This window comes from Anolis carolinensis, chromosome 3 (genome assembly GCF_035594765.1).
Source record: "Anolis carolinensis isolate JA03-04 chromosome 3, rAnoCar3.1.pri, whole genome shotgun sequence".
Lineage (NCBI taxonomy): Eukaryota > Metazoa > Chordata > Lepidosauria > Squamata > Dactyloidae > Anolis > Anolis carolinensis.
Window position 1 is genome coordinate 280,220,191 of NC_085843.1, and position 18,308 is coordinate 280,238,498.

Genomic DNA, 18,308 nt, shown 5'->3' on the forward strand with positions numbered 1-18,308 from the left:
ATTCCTGGGTTTGTTACTAAGATATTACAATGAAATATAAGACTAATGTCTTAAGTCACAGTTTATTAGTTTTGTACATGATAAAGCTGGAAATTTTGTAAGTCTTAACTAAATGTAGTAAGTCATCTTCCAGGCTACCCAGGAAGAAAGTAGGCCCAAAATATATGAACCCGAGAGTTGCTTAGTCGTGGAGAGATTTACATACATAAATTTAATTTCTGGAGTAATGTAAAATATGAACCAGCTAAATATCTGTAGCACCGCAAATGCAGTTGAGCTTGCTAAGCATTTTTAGCTAATAATCTTTCATACCTATTTATTTTGCCTGTCAGGTCTCTGTTCTGTGAATAGTTCAGATAAGTGGCTGTAAGTGATTTATATGCTCACAAACATAACCGGGATGGAACACCATTCATTGAAAGGACATAATTGTCTAACATGGATATTATTATTCTCTTTCATTAATTGATTTAGCAGAAGCATTTTAATCAAACTCTGAAACTATACCGGCAGAAAAATGCATATGTTGCTACTCTTACGTCTATTTTTTTGCCCTCAGATATAATACTGTCTTGAATAACTGCTGTCTCAGACCTGACCTGGCTATCCTGCCAAATGGGGACATGACAGAGGTAGGAATCGTGCATGACTGTTATGATCCAGCATTCTAGGAAGGATTTGATTAGAAAGAGAAGGTCATGTTTCGGAACTGATAAAGAGCTTCTCTTGCATTTTGCAAATGTCACTACTCAATTTTGGCTCAGGTCTGTAATCAGTATTGCAATATTGCAGGTGTTCATTTTGGTTTTTGAATTGGGACACGTTGAGTATCCCTTATCTGACATACTTGGGACCAGAAGTGTTTTGGATTTTGGAATATTTGTTTTTACAGTGTATCCAAGTCTAAACATGAAATTCATTTATTCTGCATATACACCATATTCCTATAGTCTGAAGGCAATTTTATGCGCAATATTTGCAATAATTTTGTGCATGATCAAAGTTTGTGTACAATGACTCATCAGAAAGCAAAGGGATCACTATCCCAGCTACCCATGTGGACAGTTTTGGATTTTGGAGCATTTCGGTTTTCCAGCTAAGACATACTCACCCTGTATATTGCATTAAGGCTGGTATAACAATTGGAATAATCAAACCTATATGCCCACAAACAGTTTTAGTCTGAGATCGTGTACCACTCTGCTCCAGCTTGAGTGAATATTGAACATGGTATGATATTTGTCCTGAAATGGCCCCCATTTCAGTGTTCTAGTTTGTTGGTCAAACCATACTGTGTTTTAACTGCAATTACTGCTTTTAAAAATGGATATTCATCCTTTATAAACAAGATGCCATTTTAATATTTTATACTGTTTTAGTTAACTGTAATCTCCTTGGTACCTGTGCCAGGAAAAAACTGGTACACACGCACACACACATGTATAATTTAAGCTGCCTTGAGAAGCTCTTGCCTTTGAAGACTTTCTAACAGGCCTGCACCACCTGTGGCCCTCCGGGTGTTTTGGACTTCAGAATTCCTGACCATTAAAACAACTGGCTAGGGCTTCTAGGAGTTGGAGGCCAAAACACCTGGAGAGCCACAGGTTGTGCAGGCCTACTTTATAACAACGTTACAAATGAATTATTTCCAGTGATGAATAAGACCAGTTTGTATTATATTTAAACTGTTTGATGTACATATAAAGATTCCAGTTCCTGTTTGGTACCCAGCCCTGAAGCTCACTGAGTGATTTTAACATAGACCCAATTAAAAGTGACTTATTGATCCCATTGGGTTAGAGGTACAGCTGATATTTTTTAATGGAATGGCAATTTGCATATGTAAGGTATCGTGCATGACAGAAAAATAAAAACGAGAGATATGAAAGAAAACATTTTAACAAAGTTTATTTAATGTAGATCGGTGAGCGAGGTGCAAATCTGAGCGGGGGCCAACGCCAGAGGATCAGCCTTGCTCGAGCCTTGTACAGCAACAAGGACATTTACATCCTTGATGACCCCCTCAGTGCCTTGGATGCTCATGTTGGAAACCACATCTTCAACAGCGCAATACGAAAACATCTGAAGTCAAAAACAGTTCTGTTTATCACGCATCAATTACAGGTAGAATAATGCTCCCCAGTCATTGTCATACATCTATGGGGCTTAAGTGGTGGTAACTGACATTCTATTAATTTGTATAGCCAAAATTGCCTTTTAGTTTACAAAGAGGGGTGGGATTGAGTGGGATATAGCTTACCTTTACTATAAGAATATTAGTGTAGCCAAGAGAGCAAGACAACAAAGGAGAAATAAAAACTATATCAAGAATATCAACAGCTGTAATTGTGAGTACAGTTGCATTGGAGAAACAAGTAAACAGAGTAAGCACTAGTGCTGGTAGTGTGGTAGTAGAGATTCTCCTTCTCAAGGAGGGACTGCACCAGTTGCATGTTCTTTAGCATAGAAAAATCTCCAGGTTTATAAAACACAGGGTAGAAAGCAAGAAATGTCCCGAAAAGCGCAAGAATTTGGGTTTATTTGTTTGGTGAAACTGATTGGCTCAGGGAGAAGAGATTATTGTACATCTCTGTGTGATATATGACCTACCAAAGGGCCAATTGCATTCTGGTATTGTAATAACTCAGTGGTTCTCAACCTGGGGTCCCCAGATATTTTTGGATTACATCTCCCAGAAATCCCAGCCAGTTTACCAGCTGTTAGGATTTCTGGGAGCTGAAGGCCAAAAACATCTGGGGACTCCAGGTTGAGAACCACTGTAATACGTGGTGGCATAATGAGAATGGAAATAGGGGTGGTGGGAGGTGGTGTAGGCACACCATATAATTTAGTGTACTTCTCTTGTCATCGGTATTCAGTACCTTGTGGATTGTGATGAAGTGATCTTCATGAAAGAAGGCTGTATCACCGAGAGGGGAAGCCACGAGAATCTGATGAACTTGAATGGTGACTATGCAACCATTTTCAACAATCTGCAACTCGGGGAGACTCCACACATTGAGGTGCTTAACTATTCCTCCCTGTTTCTATTATGTTATGATATACCCTTTAAATCTGTATCCGTATTATAAGCAAAATGATAGCAAAGTGAAATTAAAATAATTATAGTAAAAGCAACCCATATAAAAAGATTAAGTTTCTAAATGAACAGCAGCAACTAGAGAGGGCTGATTTACTTTTTATGTTTATTCAGAAACAGGTCTTGCTTGCCACATAGCTAGCTAATAAGCAAAACCTGCTGAAATTCCCTATTGTACGCAGTCATTTTTAATATTGTTCTGGCCTCCCGAACAAGAGTGACTGGAACTCTGTTGGGGATTTATGTCTTCGTAAGTGGGTTTATATCTATAGGAATTACAATTAGGTAGTTTTGTAAAGTTTGTATACAGTAAAGGGCTTCTGTTACATTACTACATGGAGAAGCCAGCTTCAGTTTCTTTGTGCATCTGGATATGGACTAAGGAATACAACTACGCATGAGGACACTCTTACTAGTGTCTGGTAATTCCTCTTCTCTATTCATGACAGAATTTCTTAATGCCACTATTGTGTAGCTAAGTATGCATGTTGTTGCACAGTGTACATTGTGAGAGAGCATTCTGATCAATATGTGTTTCCTGGTAGTTTTTGCCAGAGAGTAAAGAAGCAATGACATCTTGTATCGCTAACCTGCCTCAGCTGTCCTTTCACACAGTGGGGACATTTCAGCTGATTTGAAACTTGCAGTTAATGTGGAAGCATAGCTATACTGTATATGATATCCTGACTAAATCTGTCTTGCCTCTTTCTGTTGAACTTCTGTTGGAGTTCTCCTTTTTGAAGTTTAACCATTCACTTCTTGCAGATCAATGTAAAGAAGGCTACAAATAGTTCGTTGAAAAGGCATCAAGATAAAGGCACCAAATCAGGGTCTGTGAAGAAAGAGAAGGCCATCAAAAAGGAAGAAGGTACAGTTTGCCATGCAGAAATGCACATGCATTTCCATCTGCTTAAAAGGACCTTGGTTGTAAAGTAATCTAATCATGGATCATATGTCCTTTTCTCATCTGGTATGTTCCAGACAATTTTCTGAATATTAGTTTAGAGGTGAACTTACTGTGCTTTTTTACCATGCAATACCTTAAGTTCTTTCCTGCCACAAGGATTAATTAATGAACCCATGCAGAAGAGTGTTTGTTATATTTGTTGACCTGGAGTGAAAGCCCTCAAGAGGTGTGAGCTATTGATAGAATTCTGTTTAGAAGACACAATGTTTAGTAGAATCTACTTCTGAACAGGATTTGTAGGGTGCCCGTCAGTATAAATACTCTCCAAGAGATTTGTGTGATTGTGACATTGAAGCAGAAAGAATTTTGAATATTTTCCATTTGGTTTTTGTCCTGGTTTCCTGGTAGTTTCATTCATGCCTTTCCCCTTCTCTTTTGTGTGTGCTTCAGGTCAGCTCATGCAGTTAGAGGAAAAAGGCAAAGGTTCTGTCCCCTGGTCAGTTTACGGCATCTATATCCAAGCTGCTGGAGGCCCCATTGCTTTCATCGTCATCATGACCCTATTTATACTGAATGTGGGCAGCACTGCCTTCAGCAATTGGTGGCTGAGTTACTGGATCAAGCAAGGCAGTGGGGTAAGAGCACTGGTGGTGGAGGGAAAATGATTTTGCATGAGAAGGAACAAAAAAGTCTGTTTTGAGTAAAACCTAACTGTTAAGACTAATAAGAGAAGCAGTCCATTGAAGGTGCCCTTCATCTGTGGTGGAGAAGAATTTATCCTGCTTCGTCCTGTGTTCTAATTCCAAACCAGATTTTGTATAAATATTTTATATTCATGCTTTTTGCCTATGCCTATTGGGAATTACTTTGGTTGTAAATTAGTATTGAGGGAAATGGAGTAGGTTACTAGATCCTAAGTAGTGAATATAAATACAAATGTAATAATATAATATAAAATAAAATGATAGTATAAGTAGCACTAGTATTCTTCATGTTTTAAAATGAGGAAGTATAAAATGAAAGGAAGAAGTAACACTTAAACTATATGTCTATCGTATCAAACAAGGTGGGTGTCTCATTAATTTGAAAAGCTTGATTATCAGAGGAATCTTTAGTAGTCTAAAACTTTTGGGAAGGCATGACCTTTTAGAGACGATAACCTTTTGGAAAGGCATGACCTATTGTCAGCCAAAATTAACTGGGTGTGTGATAGGAAGTTGGACATATAATCTTGTTGTAACAATTAAAACAGTCTTAAGTTGATTTGTTGGTTGAAATCATTCTTAAGTCAGTGTACACATATTTAGCACTGTTTCCAGGGGAACTCTGCCAATATAATTGTATATAGTTTTATAATTTAGTTTAGTGTAGAATGGCAAGGTTGAGAGATGTTGGATACGGTTGAGAGCTCCATTCTGGTCACTTTCTAGACTTGTATGCTTATTAAGAACACGAGAAGAGTCATGATAGATCAGACTGGAGGTCTAACTGATGATAATATGCCAATTATTTAACAGGAAATAAGTATCCATACAAAACGACGGTAAGTTCTTGGATATATCCTGTTAACTTAGTACTTATGCCATTGGTGTTTTTTTTTCTTTTTTCAGAACACTACCTTGACGTTGGGCAATGAAACCATTGTAAGCGACAGCATGAAGGACCACCCTCACATGCGTTATTATGCTGCCATCTATGCCCTCTCAATGGGTGTCATGCTGATACTGAAAGCTGTGCGTGGCATTGCCTTTGTTAAGGTAGGTGTATCTGAAAACAGAGGCAGAGGGTGGCCTCTTGCCTGATCTTGAAGTTGCACTAGATAGAAATTAGGGGGTTGTGCCCTTGTATACTCAACTATTACCCTTAGAGCCATCTTTCCTTGCACGTGAGAGGAAAAATTAACTTCTATGTGGCAGCAATAGTCTAGCCATTACCTTTGAGGGAAGATGATTGGGAAACTGACAGGCTTCTGTGAGCCCCCACTTACCTCGTAGGTTCATACATGAAGCATTTCTTCCTGATTCTATTAATTCTCCTTTTCCGTTGTAGGGGACATTGAGAGCATCATCCAGGCTCCATGATGAACTTTTCCGAAGGATTCTTCGTAGCCCTATGAAATTTTTTGACACCACACCGACAGGGAGGATCCTTAATAGGTTTTCCAAAGATATGGATGAAGGTAATTGGACTGACTTAATGGTTTGCTTATCAAAGCCACTTTGAGTCTCTTGCAGGAGAGATAAAGCGAGGTATTGATGATGATGATAATGGTGGTGGTGGTGGTGGTGATGGTAAACTGGCAAAAGAAGGCTCTCCATGGACAGTTCCTAAGAAAAATTGAGAGCAAAATTGACAAGGAAAAAACATGGATGTGGCTCACAAATGGAACTTTTAAAAAAAGGAGACCGAGGGCCTGATTCTTGCAGCCCAAGAACAAGCCATTATAACCAATGCCATCAAAGCCAGAATTGAAAAGTCAATTGCAGATCCTAAGTGTAGGCTCTACAAGGAAGCAGATGAAACGATGGATGGCATACTCAGCTGCTACAAGATGATCACACAGACGGACTACAAGCAGAGGCAGAATACATTGCTCAGATGATCCATTGGAACTTGTGCTACAAGTACTATCTGCCTGTGACAAAAAAACTGGTGGGATCACAAGCCTGAAGAAGTTACAGAAAATGAACAAGTACAACTACTCTAGGACTTCCAAATTCAGGCTGACAATTGTTTTGGACCACAGTACACCTGACCTCACAATTGTAGAGGGAAAACAAAGTATGGATCGTTGATGTTGAAATCCCAGGCGATAGCAGGATTGACAAGAAGCAACGGGAAAAGCTTACATGATATGAGGATTTAAAGATCGAACTGCAAAGACTGGCACAAGCCAGTAAAGATGGTCCCAGTGGTGATCGGCATACTAGGTGCAGTGCCTAAAGATCTTGGCCAGCACTTTAAAACAATCGGTGCTGACAAAATTATCATCTGTCAGCAGCAGAAGGCCACCCTACTCAGATCTGCACACATTATTCACTGATACATCACACAGTCCTAGACAATTGGGAAGTGTCTGATGTGTGATCCAATACAAAAGCCAGAATAGTGATCTTATTTACTGTGCACTAATCTTGTTGTGTATCTAATAATAGAAATAATAACAATAATAATAATTTGTTTATGGAAAGGTAAGCAGACTTGAGAACAAGAGCTAGTTCAACATATGCTACATGTGTTCTCCTGAGATAGTGCCACCTCAGATGGCAGGAATGCCTGAAGGCTCCCTTTGGGTCAGACACATTCTGCATGTGGTGAGACTGCTTCTTGGAGTAAAGACTCTATCTTCCTTGTTCTTGACATGCAACCTTGCTGTCTGTTGGATTATGCAAGCATTCAAGAGATGTAAATTCAAGCACATATTGAAAGAAAAAGGATTTCTTTTAATGCAGTCTCCTGATCTTTAGTCTTTGGATATTATAGAACTTGTGAAAAGCATAATGTGGCTTACTTCACATCCTTGCTATTAACCTGCATCACTAAAACTCGAGTTATAATGTTGAGTCTCTATTCATAAAGTAGAAGTTGAATAGGAATTTCTAAAAGATAGTTTTATGGGGAACACTCATCCTGTTGTGAACATGTAATGTAATGAAGCATGGGCAAACTTTGGTCTTCCAGGTGTTTTGGACTTCAACTCCCACAATTCCTAACAGCCGGTAGGCTGTTAGGAATTGTGGGAGTTGAAGTCCAAAACACCTGGAGGACCAAAGTTTGCCCATGCCTGGTCTAAAGAAATAGTGTCACTCAACTTGATTGGACCTTTTATTCTTAGTTTCCTATGTGAAGACTTCCATCTCTGTCCATCTCTTCCAGTTGATGTCCGCCTACCATTTCAAGCCGAAATGTTCATACAGAACGTCATCCTGGTGTTCTTCTGTGTGGGAATGATCGCTGGCGTCTTCCCGTGGTTCCTAATGGCAGTTGGGCCCCTTGTCGTCCTTTTTATTATCCTACATGTTGTATCTAGGTAAACAAACAATAGTTCAGATTCTCCCCTCGCCAAATATTTTACTCTAAGCAAGTTATTTCAGTAGTGCGCCGTGTCAGATCTTTCACTTCCATTTAGTTCTTTTTTTTTTGTCTGCAGAGTCTTCATTCGAGAGTTAAAGCGACTGGACAATATCACGCAGTCTCCGTTCCTTTCACACATCACCTCGAGCATCCAAGGCCTCTCTACAATCCATGCCTACAATAAAGGGCAGGAGTTCCTTCACAGGTCAGCATCATTTTCCTTCTCTAACGCATATGCTGCTAGAGTTTATGTTCTGACTTCTATCATTTGGCAGTATTAATATATAATATGAGACATATCCCATGAAAAAAACATGTCCTTTCTTCTAGATACCAAGAGCTGCTAGATGACAACCAAGCACCCTTCTACTCGTTCAGCTGTGCGATGCGTTGGCTGGCTGTTAGGCTGGATATTGTCAGCATTGCCCTCATTACTACCACTGGATTAATGATTGTCTTCATGCATGGCCAGATCTCTCCGGCATATGCTGGGCTTGCCATCTCCTATGCTGTTCAGGTGAGGAGCTCCCTTGTCTTTCAACATGCATTTGGATTTTGATCTCTGGTTACTAGTAAGAATGCTGAAGTTGTACATTTGCAGAGATAATTAGCTTTTTTTAAAGCTCTCTTTTGTGGGCTCACACTGTCTTTTCTTTCTGTTATGCCTGTCTGATCTCTGAGTCATGATGGTTGTTAGCGTGGTCCAGTATTTCTGTGTTCTCAAATAATATTCTGTGTACAGGTTGGTTTATCAAGTGCTCTGCTATGGCTGACTTCTCTTGTTGAATTAGTCTGCAGTGCTTTTCTTGTTCCTTGATTCATGTTTTGGCGCTGCATTTGGTGGTCCCTATGCACACATGTCCACAGCTGCATGGTATACGGTAGACATACCATACACTATCGTATACCATCATGTCAGACTACACAGAGAAGTCATTGAAATCCACAATCACATGGATAATTTCAACAGAAAGGAGGACATCATGAAAATGAACAAAATCTGGCTACCTGTATTTAAAAAACTCTAGAACCTAGACAGTAAATAAGGAGCAACACTAAAAAAAACAGGGAATTCCAGACAGGAAACAGTCAGGGCCAGCTAATACCTCCCAACAAAGGTTTCGCCCAGGCCGGAAGCAGCCAGGCTTTGAAGCTGCAAGGCTATTCAGTGATAATCAAGGTGGCGTATCGCAACATTCACACTTGCCTCAGGCAGACAAGAGTTTCACCCAACCTGGACATTCCACGGATATAGAAACCCAACTTGCCTAGTTTCCAACAGACCTCACAACCTCTGTGGATGCCTGCCATAGATGTGGGCAAAATATCAGGAGATAATGCTTCTGGACCATGGCCATACAGACCGGAAAACTCACAGCAACCCAGTGATTCTGGCCATGAAAGCCTTTGACAACAGTCTTTTTTGTATTGATTGTATTTTATAAAGTCCTAAGTATCAGGCTAGTACAGGGGAGTTGTTACAAATTGTTAATGTTAATGTGGGTATTTTGAGAAATATCAGTGAGCCTGTTGGCAGAAAATCCTATGTTCCTTTCCTTGAAAGGAAACTCTTGAAGCCAGTTGATATGATATAGTCAAAGGGGCAATAGAATTAAATTGAATTTAGTTTATTTTATTTTGGTGTTGTGCTTCAGGACACAGAGGTTGCCGTCTTGGCATCCCCCGCACCCGGCATAGTGTGAATGTGCACTTGCAGACATATGTTATATGAACCCCATATATAGTCCCTTTGTAGAATAGCAGCATCATACAACACATGTCAGTGAAGAGCTGTTGTTATACAGTGCACAATGCATGATGCACAACCACAGTGTACAATAATAGGATGTGCAGTTGTAATACACAATTACAGTATACAAACCCAAGGCTTATCCCATCTGCACATCTGCTTCTGCAGCTATTGGCAGAATGCATGTGTTTTTTCACAGTGGTGACCTTTTGGCTTGTGGATCCATATGTCCCTAACTGGATGCCAGCCAGAGTGTTGCTCTGTACATGATTTTAAATTAATTAATGAAATTTAAGACAGATTGAAGCCAAAAATGTTAAAACATAGCTAATCCTTTTATGTGCTTTGCTGATTAGTACCATTTCATTATCTAAAGTACAGCCTTGGATTGTGGAGTAGGCTAATGTCCCAGGAACAGCATTCACTAGCAGGCTGCATAGTTAATAATACTATGGCTGCAATCCAATATCTCCTCAGTGTAGTATAAATATCAGGATGTAGACCTATGCAGTGCTTAACAGTATCCTCCTATAGTACTGGGAGAAAAGTAATATATGAAATAAGTAAAAACTTGTTGTAAAGCCCTGAAGTTGCCTTGCGTGGACATATTTCTTCACTGCAAGCAGATAGGAGTCCTTAGTGCTGCTGTAATCAATTCATCTCTGGCTATGGAAAAGGTAACTAGATGCTTCTCCAATCCTGCTTGCCCCAAAGCATGGAATGGTCATGCAAGGCAGCTTCAGGAATGTACAGTAAGTTGGATAGAAGGGCTTTGGGTGCTATGATTGGAGGAAAAGATTATGCCTCAACAGGCTCCAACAAAGAGATTTCTGCATGCATGTGGCGCCTATGCTTGTCTATGTCCCTAACTAAATTCTGGCCTCTCAGTTGTGTTTTGTGTGTATTATAAAGCTTTGGTAGTAAGTTGGGATATACATTTCAAATATAAATAAACATGTTCATTCATTCATTCTGCACAGATTGTGGTGCATGTGGCTCAACTATTGTGTTTCCTCTTCAGCTAACAGGCTTGTTCCAGTTCACGGTCAGGTTGGCTTCAGAGACAGAGGCCCGCTTCACCTCCGTAGAGAGGATTGACCACTATATCAAGGTTAGGAATTCCCAGTGTTTTGCTCATTGCTTGTTGTGTTCCCATATGACTTTCCTCTGGAAACACTTTGAGGATACTGGTTTAAATACAATGTCTTGGTTTTGCAGAAACACTAAACTTGGCAGCATAACCCCTCATCCATGCCTCTTATGTTCATACAACAACAAAAAAAGAAAAATAAAGTCCTAATTAGAGGGAGAGGAATAATTGTTTTTTATCCAATTGCTGCTAGTTAGAAGACTAAGCTCCGCCCACTTGGTCTCCTAGCAACCCACTCAGCCCAGGGGACAGGCAGAGTTAGGCCTCACTTAGGCCTCTTCCCCACTGCCTATAAAATACAGATTATCAGATTTGAACTGGATTATATGGCAGTATAGACTCAAGGCCCTTCCACACAGCTATATAACCCATTTATAATCTTACATTATCTGCTTTGAACTGGATTATCTTGACTCCACACTGCCATATAATCCACTTCAGTGTGCAGTCGGACACAACTGGACTTAATGTCAGGAGAAAACCTTTACCCTTGACCTTAACTACCACCAATTCCTCAATACTTTATTTCCCATACCACCATACTTCGCCACAGCAACGCGTGGCCGGGCACAGCTAGTGAATTTTATATTGGTGACTGGGCTTCAGAAATGCTGTGCATGGGTACATGATTAATGAAGTGCTGGACTACAATATTGAGTCTACTCTTCTGGTAATGGAGAAGATGGCATCTTGTGGTGGTGACTGATATCTTCCATCTTGGGTTTGATGAAGGCTTTAAGTTGTGAAGATTTCTGCAGCTAAGGAACAGACTTAAATATTAAAACCTTTTAAAATTCAGATGTGAGTTTAGCACATCATCCTACTTTGAGAAACATTGCATCTAGGGCAAAAGTTCCCTTCAGTATATAATGGAGCCATAATTATTTCCACCTAGCTGTTGGTTATGCTGCTGCACCTGGCAAGAGCTGTTGGGCCTCCCTGCTTTAAGATACCAGGGCTTTAGGCACATGCTTCTCTGGCTTTAGTGCTGTACAGCTTTCAATTCCTCATAAATTCTGAATTGTATTGTGTAATGAATGCACAGCAACCTGTATTTATCTGAAATTCTTTAAGAGGAAATATGTCCAGGAACACTGTTTGCACCTCAGGCCTGACTCTTTTTTTCTTTTTCTTTTCTCTTTCCAATCTTTCCCTGTCAATTTCTCAGACTCTTTCCCTGGAGGCTCCGGCTCGGATTAAGAACAAAGCTCCTCCTCTGGATTGGCCTCAGGAAGGAGAAGTTACCTTTGAAAATGCAGAAATGCGGTATCGGGAGAATCTGCCGCTTGTCCTCAAGAAAGTCTGCTTCACTATCAAACCCAAGGAAAAGATTGGCATTGTAGGGAGGACGGGGTCAGGTGAGGACAGAGGAACACAGAACTTTTCAGGCAGTTCAAATTCATTCTGTGCACGTTTTTTGAAAACAAGGCATCTATGTAAGCTGACTGGAGCCATCTAGTGGAAGGCCGTGCTGGTGGAAGCTAGCCATGCTGTTGTGTTGCAGGAAATCTATGTGCTTACATAGCTTTACAGCTTTATAGAGGCTGCAGTGACCAATTCACATTATTTATTGTCTGTGTATGGATGCATGTACATCCTTGTTACCAGTTGAGAAGCTTGTCATAGAAGCTTGCATGAAACATCTGATATTACAGGTTGCATAAGTATCCTTGGTATGCTACCAGAATTGTAGACATCTGTTCCCAATCTTTGCCTGTGAGCCTGCACCCTCCCTTTTTATATTGTATTGAATAGTCATCCAACCAAGATCAGCATATGCAAATAAGTCTTTGGCCCCATACTGAAAGGAAGGCGGGGTATATGGATATTTTAAAACATCATATACTTTTACTGTTTTGAACTATGTTAGACACAGGAGACATTTAAAAAAAAACAGGAGGTAAAGGGAACACAGCTTACTTCCAGGTTTTAAAGGGGGCTATTCTGGACCAAAAATACCCACTCAAAAATGGCTAGAGCAGGCATAGGCAAACTTGGGCCTCCAGGTGTTTTGGACTTCTACTCCAACAATTCCTAACAGCCTCAGGCTCCTTCCTTTTCCCCCTCAGCCGCTTAAGGCCAGGCCATGCCCATATTCCAACAGGAGAGGCAGGAGCAAATAATTCAGGAATAATCAAATCCGGAGGGATGATGATGATGATGATGATAATAATAATAATAATAATAATAAGAATAATAGAAATAAAACTTTATTTATTGGCCACCTTATCTCCCCTGGGGGACTCAGGGCGGCCGCCAAGCAAAAAGGCAAACTTTCAATGCCATTGGTGATAAGCAAACATAAATCAAAACAGTGCAAGGTAAACATCATTATAGACTCATAAATTACTAAACAAAAATAAAATTAATAATCACCTAAGCATAGTTATCTAAATGAGCAAATAAACTCCATAAAAACACAATACCAAAATGCATGATATAAAATAATTTAAAATGATTTATAACAGCCTGCAAGGTCATGGTAAAATTGCCGTGACTATAAGCTAGAAAAGCTACCTTCTGTGGCTCATTCAGCATTAGATCTGAACAGAGAATTCTGGCTTGTTTGATGAGCAGATGAATTAGGAAAGTAACCAGCCAGAGATTACTGTTAGGGCAAACATCATCACTTTCCATCAATATAAGCCAGAACTGTCAGTTCTGTCTTTTGTTATATATAAAACATTTATTGGTGTCGATATCGTCTTATTATTATTCTTCCTTGCTTTTTTTAGGAAAGTCCTCCCTGGGAATGGCTCTCTTTCGTTTGGTTGAACTCTCAGGAGGCTGCATTAAAATCGATGGAGTGAAAATCAATGACATCGGTCTGGCAGATCTCCGGAGCAAGCTGTCCATAATCCCTCAGGAGCCTGTGCTATTTAGTGGTACTGTCAGGTTAGTAGAACTCATCACAAAAAGAGATGGAAAAGAGATTGCCCCTGCTGCAGCCTTCCAAATGGTGTGGAGCAAGTCACAAGGAAAGTGAACATCTTTGCTTTTATTTTATATATTCCTAAAATGTGTGCTGTATACTACTGAAAGATATCACTTGGAAGCTTCAAACATCTGACTTTCCTGTCCACTTTCAAATATCTTTTGAGTTGGGATGTCTTGACGATTTTATTTGAATGTTTGCCTTCTATGGCATGTATTTCAGAAGATGCTTGGCAGTCATTTTCTGTTATTCTCTTCCTCTTCTAGGTCTAACTTAGATCCTTTCTCACAGTACAGTGAGGAACAGATCTGGGATGCTTTGGAAAGGACCCACATGAAAGATTGTGTAAGTACAGGAATTGGTAGTAAAGGTGGAACTCTTGCTTACCCACATACCTTGGGAAAAGCTGAGCCCCATTTCTATGGGAGGGTTTTAATTGAAAAGACCAAGCTTGGGTGATTCCAAAGAAGAGGTTGGCCCTTTGGGGGAGACATTATGAAGAAGGAAGGCCACCCTTTAATAAACTTCCTGGGTGGGTTTTGTGTTCATTTTTGGAGAGCTGAAGGCAGTAATAGTTGACAGGTGATATTTTGCCTGTAAAGTGTTCTTTTGAGAGCCCAGTTATGTGCCTGGGAAGGAAAATATTTGCCCAAGGACTTGGGAGAACAATGGGGCAGGCAAAGCAGGAACATTGCAAGTGGCAAGAGCTACAAGATTGAGGGAGGGGGCACTAGCTGTGTAAAAATTAACTGGGCAGTTAATATCTGTGCTATCTACCCAGACATTTGGTGATTGCTCACATCGGTTGCTTTAAACAAGAATTCATGACATTTTTGTTGTTGTTGTTGTTGTTGTTGTTGTTGTTGTTGTTGTCACTACCATGGCTGATATGGCAATGGAAAGAAAGGCCACAGTGGATTTGGAAAATATGAATGTGGCTCCTGACCCACCAGAAGTTGATCATCCCTGTTTTCCAAAGCTCTGTTTTTAAGATTAACATGTAGCTTGTAGACTTTTTTCCAGGGTCAGAGCTGATCTTGTAAGCCACAGGAGCATTATGTTATCAAAAAACACAACAACTTTAAAATATAGCACTGTGCTGTTAAAGTTTTTCGTGTATGTCACCGCAAGCATAATTAAATTGTTTGGCCTCCTGAATGGATGTAGCATTTTTAAGTCATGGCTTTGATTTTTTTTACCATGCCCTCAACTAGATCTCTCAGCTGCCCATGAAACTTGAATCTGAAGTAATGGAAAATGGTGAAAACTTCTCTGTTGGAGAGAGGCAGCTGCTTTGTATTGCCAGAGCTTTGCTGCGTCGTTGTAAGGTAAGTTGGGGAATTGAAGAGCATGACAATTTATGGGAGTGTTACGTTTCTGTTTTATTCTCAATTTTGGTCTGCTTGCTCACCTCTCAACCATTGTATCGGCAACAAGCTCAGCCCCAGGAACTTCATTTTTGTCACCAAACTGAGCTCTTATTCCATTCAGCCTCACTTTATTCAAATTTATTTCGATTAAATCACTCTATTTTAGTTATAGTGCTGATTAAACAAAATCCTTGCTGATCTACTGGCAGTAGATCTTGGCTAACATTTTGCCCACAGTAGAGGTCAAAGTAGTTAGGCATGGATTTTAAGTGTATCAGATGTTACTAGCACTTTACTATCAGAATCCTTTTGCCCCTGGCTGATTTGCCCCTTTAAACCCTTGTAGAACACTAAAAACACTAGACTAAATGGTGATAAAATCTATGCCATAGTGTCTAGCTTTTTGAGAAATGCTATCACATGGAACAGAATTACTGTATCTATGAACAGAAAAGAATCCTGTCTGATTTTTAATTTGGTTCTCAGTTTGGGACAATAGCTATGTATGGTACTGAAGTCTTATCAGTCACAACAAACAAAGCTGAAATCCTTTGCAGAATTGGTTTTTGTTTTTAAAATGAAAGCTGAGATTCTTAGCAATTTAAATGGCTAAATGTTAACTTATATGACTCTATGACTATTTATTAAAAATTCTGGATGGCATTTACGCGCTGTCTGACCCTAGTTCTGTCTGCTAAACGGCTTTGCTATTAGTTTTCTTTTGTTAGTACAGTGGTTCTCAACCTGTGGGATCTCAGGTGTTTTGGCCTACAACTCCCAGAAATCTGTGCCAGTTTACCAGCTGTCAGGACTTCTGGGAGTTGAAGGCCAAAACATCTAGAGACCCACAGGTTGAGAACCACTGTGTTAGTAGGAATCTAAAATTTGGATGTTAGCAACAGATCCTAATGTAACTGATGTTTCAGTGGTTTCTTTTTGGAAACCACTGTCTATAAATCTATGCAAACAGAGCCCAGGGAGTAAATTTTGGCTTATGTGAAGGGTTTTAAAGGAAAAGTTCTACACCTCATGTTCTTTTAATTTTGCAGTCCCATTTGGGAGCGAAGTGTGTTTGCCTTTTTAAACAAAACTGATTTTCCGCTCTCTAGGTCTTGATCCTGGATGAAGCGACAGCTGCAATGGACACAGAGACTGATCTACTGATCCAAGAAACAATCAGAGAGGCCTTTGCAGACTGTACAATGCTGACAATTGCTCATCGCCTTCATACAGTTCTGGGCTCTGATCGGATTATGGTGCTGATGCAAGGCCAGGTGAGCAAGAACTGCATGCCTTTTCCTTCTCTGAAAATACATGCACAGCCTTGTTGCAATGAGCCTGTCCAAGCTAAGACATACAGTAGAGTCTCACTTATCCAACGTAAACGGGCCGGCAGAATGTTGGATAAGCGAATATGTTGGATAATAAGGAGAGATTAAGAAAAAGCCTATTAAACATCAAAATAGGTTATGATTTTACAAATTAAGCACCAAAACATCATGTTATACAACAAATTTGACAGAAAAAGTAGTTAAATATACAGTAATGCTATGTACCGTGTTTCCCCAAAAATAAGACAGTCTTATATTATCTTTTCCTCCCAAAGATGTGCTAGGTCTTATTTTTAGGGGATGTCTTATTTTTCCATGAAGAAGAATTCACATTTATTGTTGAACAAAAAAATGAGCATTTATTATATACTGTACAGTAGTTTTCATCACAAACCAACATAACCAAACCAGACAAACTGTGACTCCTGTCAAGAATTTCTTGTTATTACCATTATTTCCATGTACAACTGGTATGTACATTTACCAATCCTGCATGCTCTGGTGTTTTGTTTGGCGGGCGCCGAGCATGCTTCCAAGCAAAAACTTTGCTAGGTCTTACTTTCGGGGGAGGCCTTATATTTAGCAATTCAGCAAAACCTCTGCTAGGTCTTACTTTTTGGGGATGTCTTATTTTTGGGGAAACAGGGTAGTAATTAATGTATTTACGAATTTAGCACCAAAATATCACTATGTATTGAAAACATTGACTACAAAAATGGGTTGGATAATCCAGAACGTTGGATAAGCGAGTGTTGGATAAGTGAGACTCTACTGTACCTCTGTAGAATACTGCATAATTAAGAGAATTGCTGCATAATTAAGAGAATTGTTGAAAGAGTGAGATAAAGCACAGCCTCCAAGGTGAAAAGTGGTTCAGCAATGAACCGTGCTGCTTTTGGCGAGATGGTTTGGCAAATCTCTCTTCATGGTTTGTAAGAAGAATCTGAATTCATTTCAAATTTGACTTTAATTTGTTTTTTGAAAAAGGGAGTTATTTATTTATTTCGTGTCAACAGCATTGCATAAACAAATAAGTTTAAAACTGATAAAATAAAGGGATCACAAGCTGCTAAATAGATTTAGACCAATAACGGGCAACAGCAACTGCATTGTCTTTGGCTTTAAACAGTTCTTCCTTTGTGCATGAGGTAGGGCATTGTGGGCAAGCATACAGATTAGGCTTGATCGATCCATGAAAAATTTGATTCTAAACTCGTTTCAAAACTAGAGGGGGCAGTTTTTCGTTTTTGTTGCTAATAACGAATTTGGCCCCCAAAATTTTTCGAAATTAACGAAAATTCGTTATTTTCGAAATTAATTCGTTAATGGCGGACGCGCATGCGCGGTGGCCCAAAAACAGCCCGAAGGGGGGGGGGACTTAGGGGGCTCTCCCGCCCTCATTTTTTGAGTGATCTTCTTCAAACTTGGTACAGTGGTAGAACACATTTAACACTGATAGCTCACCAAAATGTGGAACGTTTCCCTTATCCTCTGATTTTTGGCAAATTTTCATAGCTTTTATAATAAACCATTTTTTAATAATTGCAGAAATCTGTTCCTGGTTTGAAAGTCTTATTTCCTGTTAAATTGGGTTGTCTTTACTGTGAAAGTCATTGCTCTACTTTAGAAACTTTGTTTTTGTGGCTGAAACTTTGTTAAATTGGTGTAGTCCCTGCATATGTGTGTGTGTA

General features: G+C 39.7%; 1 protein-coding gene across 2 annotated transcripts in view; it reads left to right on the forward strand.

The window, feature by feature from the left end:
* abcc5 (ATP binding cassette subfamily C member 5) overlaps nucleotides 1-18,308 on the forward strand; it is a 78,622-nt gene that overhangs the window by 41,542 nt on the left and 18,772 nt on the right. For both annotated transcript variants that reach the window (XM_003224354.4, XM_062976867.1), the window contains 16 exons: nucleotides 560-632; nucleotides 1,921-2,124; nucleotides 2,880-3,023; nucleotides 3,866-3,968; nucleotides 4,458-4,642; nucleotides 5,618-5,764; nucleotides 6,057-6,186; nucleotides 7,884-8,037; nucleotides 8,158-8,286; nucleotides 8,412-8,598; nucleotides 10,853-10,942; nucleotides 12,150-12,339; nucleotides 13,717-13,876; nucleotides 14,183-14,261; nucleotides 15,131-15,244; nucleotides 16,396-16,560. In XM_003224354.4, the coding sequence (XP_003224402.2) occupies nucleotides 560-632; nucleotides 1,921-2,124; nucleotides 2,880-3,023; nucleotides 3,866-3,968; nucleotides 4,458-4,642; nucleotides 5,618-5,764; nucleotides 6,057-6,186; nucleotides 7,884-8,037; nucleotides 8,158-8,286; nucleotides 8,412-8,598; nucleotides 10,853-10,942; nucleotides 12,150-12,339; nucleotides 13,717-13,876; nucleotides 14,183-14,261; nucleotides 15,131-15,244; nucleotides 16,396-16,560 (2,254 nt within the window). The remainder of the gene's footprint in view (nucleotides 1-559; nucleotides 633-1,920; nucleotides 2,125-2,879; nucleotides 3,024-3,865; nucleotides 3,969-4,457; nucleotides 4,643-5,617; nucleotides 5,765-6,056; nucleotides 6,187-7,883; nucleotides 8,038-8,157; nucleotides 8,287-8,411; nucleotides 8,599-10,852; nucleotides 10,943-12,149; nucleotides 12,340-13,716; nucleotides 13,877-14,182; nucleotides 14,262-15,130; nucleotides 15,245-16,395; nucleotides 16,561-18,308) is intronic.